Source organism: Dermatophagoides farinae, chromosome 10 (assembly GCF_024713945.1).
Source record: "Dermatophagoides farinae isolate YC_2012a chromosome 10, ASM2471394v1, whole genome shotgun sequence".
Taxonomy (NCBI): domain Eukaryota; kingdom Metazoa; phylum Arthropoda; class Arachnida; order Sarcoptiformes; family Pyroglyphidae; genus Dermatophagoides; species Dermatophagoides farinae.
In genome coordinates, this window is record NC_134686.1 from 862,651 (window position 1) to 872,380 (window position 9,730).

The following is a 9,730-nucleotide window of genomic DNA, read 5'->3' on the forward strand; positions in this document are numbered from 1 at the left end:
AAAACGAAAAAATTGAACTTTGGATACAGATTTTTTTTTTCATATATTGGACAAATGATTTGAAATGTTCAAGTTTTATACATACCACATTTGTAATGATAATGCGAATATATAACCATTTTTTTTCATGATTAACTTTGATCATCATCGACAGTTTATACATTTGTGATAATCAATCGATTTGATTGAAAAAAAAAATTTTTTAAACAAAACAAAACAAAAAAAATGCCGAAACAATTCGATATATCGATTATGAAAATTATCGTTCATCACTTTTTTATCATTATTTGTTCGTTATTATTATCATTATCATTTATGATGACAATCATCAATTGTGACAATAATAAAAAAAATGATGATGATAAAAATATCATCCTAGATAAATCTGTAAGTAATGATTTGGATTTTAAAAAAAAATTGATTTTTATCAAACCAAAAAAAAAAAAAAAAATTTGTTTTTGTTTTTTTCACCACTACTGCAACTTCAACTTCATTCGTTGATGATGATGATGATGATGATGATGGTTCGACGAGAGATTAGGATCTCAAAATTTTAATTCAAAATATTAAATTTGATAAAGATTTTTTTCAATCAATTTTGGAAAAAATCCTCATACCACGAAGTGTAAATTCAGCTGGCCATGAAACTGTTCGGCAAGTATGTCACGAATTTTTTTTTTTTTGAAACGAAAAAATTGAGTGAATTTTTTTTTTTGGTTTTTTTTGTTTGTTTTTTTCTTCTTTGCCAAAAAAAAAAAAAAATATTTTCAGTATATTAAAAATACATTGCGAGACTTGAATTCACGATGGCATATTGAAGAGGATGTATTCCGGACACGAACACCTGCTGGTCAAGTTAAATTTCAAAACATAATTGCCACATACGTGCCAGAATTTGGTTGTATACGAAGTAAATCATCATTGAAACGAACAATATTAGCCTGTCATTATGATTCATTAAAATCGTCGCTAGTAAAAGGCCATAATAATACGGATATTAATCAAGTGGAAAGATTCACTGGTGCCACCGATGCTGCCGTATCATGTTCAATGATGATTTATCTAGCGTATACGATGAATGATCATCTGGAAAAACATTGGCTCCACCATTTCAATAGTAATCGTACCATACAATTGAATACATTGCAATTAATTTTTTTCGATGGTGAAGAAATTATTCGTTCTGAACCGAATGCATTACGACGTAATAAACGACGATATAAATCGAAATCACCACAAAGTGATTCATTATTTGGTTCAAAACATCTTGCTAATAAATGGGAAAAGATTACGAATAAAATCCATGAACAGAGGAAACGATTCGCTACACTGGCAAATATGACCAATATGAAACGTTCAAGTCGTTATCTTTTATGTGATGGTCAAGATTCAATATCGGCTAAACAGCGACTGATTGATATTCAAAATGAAAATCAAAATAAAAAGAAAAATGGTAAAATTACCGAAGTGTTAATAATATCACCACAAGATTATCATACAATTGATGGTATACAATTATTCATATTATTCGATTTGATCGGTGGATCTGGTTCGCCACGTTTCTATAATACAAATCTCAATACAAGTCAACATTTTCAGCAATTAATTCAAATAGGTATTTTAAAAAAAATAGATAGGTTTTTTCTCACCTCGTTTTGATTTAACGTTTGATTTTCTGTTTTTTTTTGTTTCTAATCAAGAAAAAAGTTATCTACAATTCAATAATGAAAAGAAAACAGCCAAATCCATGAGCGGTGGTAGTAATAAGGTTTTCTTTCAACAGAATCCAGCATTTATGGTCAGTTTTGTACGCGATGATCATCTACCATTTGTCATACGAAATGTACCGGCACTTCATCTGATACCACATCCATTTCCACGAACATGGCATAGTATGGATGATAATGTTGATAATCTTAATTTTAATTCTATTGGCCGTTTTACGAATATTATGCAATTATTTCTGTTAAATTTTTTTCGACCAATCTAATGGTCAGCAAAAAAAAAATTGAATTTCACAATATTCGAATCATCAACAGCAATAAAGTCATTTATTTATTTTTTTTTTTTTTTGGCAAAAAAAACATTCAATTGTCTGTTTGTTGTGGGCGTTTTTGTTGTTGTTGTTGTTCATGTGTCAAACAAGTTGCTGCATCGTTATTGTTTTTATTATTCAAAACAATATCGTACGTTGATTTAATTGGCGCTGATTTTTTCATTGTTGTTGTTGATGACTTTGGATACAATAATAAATGAATCAATTTGGTAAAAGGAAGTTCGAAAAAAATATGTATAATGATTGCAGCAAGAACGGATATTATGATGAGTAGAAAACAGAATGTAAAAGTACCGAATTCATTTCTTAATTGTGGAAAACGTGTATGATGTACAATGAACCATGTTAATGGTACATGAACCAAATAAATGGCAAAACTGATTCTAGCCAATGGTACAAAAAAATGTGATGATAATGTTTTGATAATAATGTTTTCTTTCATTATTGTTGGATATGTTGATAATAAATAGAACATGAATGATAATGATATAAGCCACAATATATTCGGTATGGTTATAATCAATGCATCCGACCATGAATAGCTGCTAATTAAATCAAGTAATTGTCGTTCTTGTTGATAATCAACATAAAATAATGGAAATATATGCGGTACGATGGCCAACATTGCTTGGCTGAATAGAAATAGATTTCTTATTAAAACCTAACCAAATTAAATGATTATATATATATAGGTAAACAGAGGAACAAAACAACAACAACAAAAAAAATATTAACAAATTTATCATATATAAAACACATGAAAAAAAAATCTAATTATCATTATCGTTATATGGTCAAACCTTGGACATGTTGAAGATGATTTTTTTGTTGACCATAACACCGATTGTAATGCCAGTAAAATAGGCTTCAAAATGATTATATGTGGCTGTCCAATAGAAAAAATAGCCACGATCAGCTAGACTATTTTTTTGGAGGGGAGAAGCGGGGTATATAAATAAAAAACAAAATGTGAAATTAATGATTCCCCCCTTTCGAAAAAAAGAGATAAATAAATTACGGTAATTGTGGATATAATGGTGAAATGAAAAACGGTATTCCATGTATTTTCCAAATAAACATGACCATGGTCATTATGTATGATGAAATGATGAATAAAAATGTTATCATGTAGGCTAAACAATTAAAATTATGATAATGTAATGCCAACACAATGAATGAAAGTAAATAAAGTTGAAAATCAACGGAAATGTACCATGTTTGAAATCCACACTGTGATGAAAATGAAAATGAAAATTAAACACAATGATGATGATGATGATGAATTGATGGGTGAAAAAAATATAGAATATCCAACACAAACCATTTGTCTGAAATCTAACCAATTATTTATGTATAACAGATGATATACTAAATTGTTTACACATGGTTTCAAATATGGTTCGATAATTTTTTCATGAAATAATGGTCCTGCACCGGTAAAACCTAACAATAATGTTAATATGATATAACCAAGATAACAAGGTGTAAAACGTAACCACCGAACCAATACATAACGGCCAAATGATGGTGAATTTTTAGATTTTAAAAAACTTTGTGCTAATAAAAAACCACTAAAAAGAAGAAGTGGGAAAAAAATAAATCAATTAATTGATTGAGATTGAATAGCAAAAACAAAAACAAAAAATGGCAAAAAAAATTTTGAACCTCATCATAAAAAATGATTTTATAGTCCATGTACTATTGACCAGATATCGATTGCTTATATGTTTCATTTGTCGTAGATAATCATCTGGAAAATGAATAAATGGTGATAATGGACTTAAATGTAATACACCTTGATTGATTGATACATGTGATATAAGAACTATTAATGTTAATAAAACACGCCAGCCATCGATCCATGGATATTGCATTCGTTTTTTTATAACAAATAATGAACGAAAATTTGTACATAACGAAAAACATGATATCATTTGCAATGATTTTGTACCATTATCATCCATTTGAACACCATATATTTCCAATATTGTAGCCAAAATAATCAATGCAAATAAAATTATTATTGTGGTGGTTAAAATGTATTTGGTTAAAAACCAATCATTAAATGATGAATCCTGTTTTGTTTGACAGAATTCAATGTTGAAATTGGTATCGCGTAATGGTTGAAAAGCTGATTTTTTTTGTTGTTGTTGTTGTTGTTGTTGTTCAACAATAACGAAAAACGAAAAAAAGTTAATAATCAATATAAATAATTGAAAATGCAATTTTTTTTTCATATTTACCATCCTGGATTATATTGCCAACAAATTTTGTTTCACAAACAGATGGTAAACATATTCCATTTGCAATTGGATAACGAACATTGGCCTGTAACCAACGTTCCAATAAAGATTGTTTCCATGTATCATTGATGTTGGCATCAATTTTCAAATATTCTGAATTTTGTGTTGGATTTATCGAGGGAAATCTTTTCAAATGATTTGTTGTTGGCAAACGTAATGTAGCAATACAATATTTTCCAATAAATGAGATATCATCATCATCATTTTTCGATGATAAATGATAATGATGATGATGGCTAGTAGTATCTATACTGATACAGGAATCGAAATCACCAAAACTAGTAAAAGTACCAGATAATAATCCATGGCCAAATATAGATCCAGTAGAATCGATCACTGAAATGAAATGGTGTAAATAATAATTAAATTCAAAATGGAAAAAAAAACAACAACAACAAAATTTTCCAACAACAACAAAATAACACTCACATTTAGCTGACCATTCAGTTTCAAGTGGATGTATTAATGTTTGTTTTAATAGTTGTAAACAATTTTGATCATTAATAGTTTTGACATAGCTACTAGTGTTGACATTATTATTAAATAAAATTTGATAATATTTTCGATAATTATTAATCATCAATGATTGAACATGATTGAAAAGAAAATTATTAGCAATTTGAATCTGATGATCATGAATTATTGGATTAAAATAATCAGCATTATTTTTATATGGATTGGTGGCACCCAAACATATGTTGACAATTAATAATAATAACAACAAAAATGACATGATGATGATGATTATCGTTGTTGTTGATGATGATGATGATGATGATGATATGAACCTCAAATCATGAAATGATCTTGATCGACTAGATTGTGATTGAAATTTATACATTTTTGAAGGAAATATCAAAATATATAAAAAAAAACAACTTTCTCACTTTTCATTCTTAATAATTACCTTTGTTTTCAGTGCAAATGATTCTTTTACAAACATTTATTTTCAGGGCAATATAACTTTATCATCATCATCATCATAGATGGACAAATGATGGATTTTTTCTTTTCTTTTTTTTTTAATAAACCGAATATAAACTGATCATATATATGTGTGTATTGCATTTCATCGCAAGAATAATTTTTAAATGCCCCCAGCCAGTGATAAAAATAAATAGATTTTCACAAAGATACGGTTGACATTCTTAATATTTGTAAAAAATAAATGATGATGATGATGATGAGATTGGCAACACCACCACCAGTAGCAGCATCAGCAGCAGCAACAGTACTATAGTGATATCCATCATGAATTTTTGTTTTCCCTTTAATATTTCCCATTTGTTTGTTTTTTCTTTAACTTCTTTGTTTGTTTGTTTGTTTATGTTTGACATTTATCTTCCATTGTCATATACGTTTTTTTTTCTCTTACTTTATTTGATTCCATCACTACAAATAAATGGTCTGGTCAATTGTGAAATATGAACAATGACAATTTTTTTTTGCCATGTTTTTTTTCGGTTAATTCATCAATCAATCAATCAATCAAATTGAATTAAATCAACCGAATCGATTCAAACAAACACAAACACACACACATCATCATCATCATCATCATGTGGTTTGTTTGAAATGTTTTTTCGTAATATTTACCTGATGATAAGTTTCAAGAAAGAAAAAAAAAGACATTTTTTTTTCTTTTTATTTGTACTGTCAATTAGTCATGCACATCATAAAAATATCAAGTTTCTTCAACGATTTTGCAGATATTTAATCGGTTTTCGATATTTTTTTTTAACAAAAATGGTTTTTATCTTTTATTCTTCTTGATATTTTTTTTACCACATTCTGTTTGTCTTTGAATCGTTGATAAGGCAGATAAGTAAATGGTAATAGTAGTAGCCAATGGATTGACAACTTGTTCCATGTCCAACACCAATTTTGTCATTCATTTCATTTTCTTAATCTCGATTTAATCTTTGGTTTTTACCAAGAATTAAATTACATTTTGAAATACGTTTGAATTAAAACGTTAGAACTTGCCATAACCAGTTTGACGAGCAATTTTCAAGATCTATAACGGATTTATTTTTGAATAATTCTTGAACTTTACGCCGTTTGCACAAAAAAAACATTCATGTATCGCCATCTATGATGATGATATGTGAGATATATATGTGAATCTATGTGAATCCCAGTGGAAAAAAAACAACTACCATGAAGAATGATGAAAAACCAATATAGACAGCTTAATTTAATTTATAATATATTTAATATAAGTAAGAAGAGAAAGAAAATAATAACCATAACCTATCGAAGAAAGAAAAAATAGCAAATAATTATTGGCCTTGACGTTCTTTATCATGATAATGAACGGTGAGGATTCAAAATGAAATCAACAACAACAACAACAACAAGAACAAGAAAAAAGGATGGAAAAAATTTGATCGATAAACATGATTAATGTGTCGTGTATCTATATATATATAAAAAGGACAAGTAAACACAAAGGAAATCAAATCGTGATTTGACAATGCCGCAGGTAAGTAATTGATTGTGAAATGTTTATGTTTATAAATGTTATTGAAAAGTACTTTTTTTTGTTCCTAAACATTCTAATTAGCCATCGAATGTTGAATATTATGATCAATTAGATCGATTAAATTTCATTTATCCACATTATGAAAGTCCATTTCCTGTGGTGATAAATCCAAACTATTCCCAATGGATGATACGATACTGTTATGAATGGGCTATTGATAATAGTGGACCATTACGAAAACATCAAGCATTCGTTGATTCAATCCGTAATTCTGATCTTGGTCTTTATTCAGCATGTTGTTTTCCATCGGCAAATTTTCATCGTTTAGAAAAATTAATGAAATGGTGTACGATGTTTTTTCTTGCCGATGATTATCATGATGGTCTTAGCCGTATACTAAGTAATGGACAAATTGATTATGGTAATTTTTGGCATCAAATGATCGATATGTTTGATGGTATATTGACCGGCAATCAGTTGAGTATTAATTTTTTTTTTTGCCGAGAAATTTATATAAAATATTCGAATTTTTTTTTTTGAAACAGATGTAATGAATGGCCAGATTTTATAAAAGCCATACAACGTGTGATGAAAGAAACATATTTCGATTATACAAAACAACAGATCAATCGATCAATTAAAATGTTTAAAGATTATATAGCTGGTAATATATTGGAAGATGAATGGACCACGAATAATAATAATGATCACATGAGTAATGGTAATGGAACAAACGAAACAATTATTCCTAATTGGGATAGTTATATGAAAGCACGTCTTGGTTCAGTTGGTGGTCAGATGACGTTACAATTGATTGAATATGCTAAAAATATAGCCCTTACTGATCAGGAATGGAACCATCCATTGATGAAATCATTGATTGATGCTGTATCCGAAGAAATGATCATGGTTAATGATCATCTAACATTTCGTAAAGAGGTTGCTGAAGCCAATTTTAAATTTAGCCGTATGAGACATGCTTATACTGTTCTAGTTCATACTAAAGGTGATTAATTCGAACCAATCATTTATTGTCGATGATAATAATAATTATTTTTCCTATATTTTTCAAATAGGTTTTACATTACAAGAAGCTGTTAATCATGTACATCAATTAATTCAAGAAAAAGATACCTTTATATTCGATCTAATCGATCAGATTATGCTTGATCCTGTATTGAATTCCAGTACAGAAGCATCAGAACGATTACGGCTATATTTGGAAGGTGTAAAAGAAGTATTGGGTGGTTATTGGCGTTATGCTGTTCAAGCACGAAGATATCATGGACAAAATTTTCAATTGGATGCTATACCACCTGGTGGACATTTTTTATATGATCAACATCAAACAATTATACTTTTGAATAATAAAAACAAATTAAATAATCATCATAAACAACAACAACAACATTATTATGAATGGTTAAAACCGGTACCGGAGAATGTTCAACCAAAATAAATAAACAAAATGTTAATCTTGATCAATAGATGGAGCTCGTTTTTTGTTTTTCAAAATTTTTTTTGTTTTGTTTTGTTTTATTCGGCAAAAACAAAAATAGAACAAAGAAAAAAAAACCACCACAAAGTCACAATTTCGTTTTTTTTTTTGCTTAATATTATTTAATTTTGACAATTGATTTTTTTTATTTCATTTTTTTTTTCAAAAAAAGGATTTTGTGTGTGAGAAAGAAAAAGAAAAAATGAAAAAAACAGAGATCTTTAACAAATTAATGATGAAAAAGAAATTAACACTTTTTTTTAACATGACTTGAGAATAAGAAAAAAAAATGAATGAAATGTTTTCATTGATGATCGATAATTGATGATCGATGATGATGATGATTTGTTTTTGTTATTAAATGAAGAGGTGAGAGATGGTTGTCCAAATTTGCCAATAAGAAATGAATGGTGATTTGTGTTGATGATGATGATGATGATAATTTTCACAATTCTATCAATATTTGTTTTTTCGTTTCTTTTGAAGAGAAAAAGGAATAGGAAAAAAAAAGAAGAGGATAAGAAACGATAATAATGAGAATAATATAATGATGAGATGATAATCATGATGATGATGATGACCACAAATTTTTCTATTTCGACTATAAATGTGAGATAGTTTTAATGTTTTTTTGTGTATGTGAGTGGATAATCATAATGAAAATATGAATCTCAATGATCAAGTGCATGATTGGTGTCTCTGTGTGTGTGTATGTGTAATGAAATGAAAGAATCAAATGATACAGCAAACAAAAAAAAAAGAAAATCTAACCAATTCCCGTTTCCCATATTTTCCATTCAAGAATTGTTTTTTTTTCAAAATCATCAAAAATTTACATATAGAAAAAAAAACACCCACAACCTGTATACAACAACAACAACAACAACGAAAAAAAACACAAATATTACAAACACACACAAAATCAATCAATTAATTTTCTTTGCTTTTCGACAACAAAATCATTGATTTTTTTTTATATGAATGAATGAATGATGATGTGATATATATAATGATGATGATGGTTATCAAGGAATTTTTTTTTTCTTTTTTTTTTGGAAATGAAAATGTGAAAAAATATTTTGTTTGTAGTTTATGTTTATGTGTTGTTTTAAAGTGAATTATTATTATTATTACAATGGTTTTTTTTTTAGTTTGTTTGTTTGTTTTTGTTTTCTCACAAATAATAATAACAATAAATGGTAAAATAATAATAAATGGTAATGTATCATTTGTTATTTGTTTGAAATGATGATAATAATTTTATGGGTAATGATCATGATGATAATGATAATGATAATGATGATAGACAGACACACATACACACAGATACAATGTCTGATTCTTATTATTATTATTATATATAGAACACATCGACATTTTATATATTA

At 27.8% G+C, this 9,730-nt stretch overlaps 3 protein-coding genes across 4 annotated transcripts; 2 read left to right on the top strand and 1 right to left on the bottom strand.

Annotated features, from left to right (window-relative positions):
- The first annotated feature begins 270 nt into the window (after positions 1-270).
- On the top strand, positions 271-2,065 carry LOC124491051 (glutaminyl-peptide cyclotransferase). Its single transcript, XM_047053658.2, has 4 exons — positions 271-387; positions 542-658; positions 772-1,615; positions 1,701-2,065. The coding sequence occupies exons 1-4, from the start codon at positions 316-318 to the stop codon at positions 1,988-1,990; spliced, it is 1,323 nt and encodes a 440-aa protein (XP_046909614.2). The 5' UTR covers positions 271-315; the 3' UTR covers positions 1,991-2,065.
- Positions 2,037-5,345, bottom strand: LOC124490928 (nose resistant to fluoxetine protein 6-like). 2 transcript variants are annotated; one of them, XM_047053514.2, is made up of 8 exons: positions 5,267-5,345; positions 4,789-5,174; positions 4,300-4,695; positions 3,722-4,187; positions 3,378-3,627; positions 3,075-3,286; positions 2,857-2,977; positions 2,037-2,717 (listed from the first exon to the last, which is right to left on the bottom strand). In XM_047053514.2, exons 2-8 carry the CDS (start codon positions 5,090-5,092, stop codon positions 2,088-2,090), a joined length of 2,379 nt encoding a protein of 792 aa, XP_046909470.2. In that variant the 5' UTR covers positions 5,093-5,174; positions 5,267-5,345; the 3' UTR covers positions 2,037-2,087. The 2 variants fall into 2 exon arrangements, with proteins under 2 accessions (XP_046909470.2, XP_075590950.1); XM_075734835.1 differs by having other exon boundaries at positions 2,503-2,688.
- Positions 5,346-6,664: 1,319 nt separating this feature from the next.
- Positions 6,665-9,107, top strand: LOC124500479 (germacrene A synthase). The gene is made up of 4 exons (XM_047064553.2): positions 6,665-6,844; positions 6,926-7,320; positions 7,390-7,850; positions 7,921-9,107. Exons 1-4 carry the CDS (start codon positions 6,836-6,838, stop codon positions 8,301-8,303), a joined length of 1,248 nt encoding a protein of 415 aa, XP_046920509.2. The 5' UTR covers positions 6,665-6,835; the 3' UTR covers positions 8,304-9,107.
- Positions 9,108-9,730: the final 623 nt, after the last annotated feature.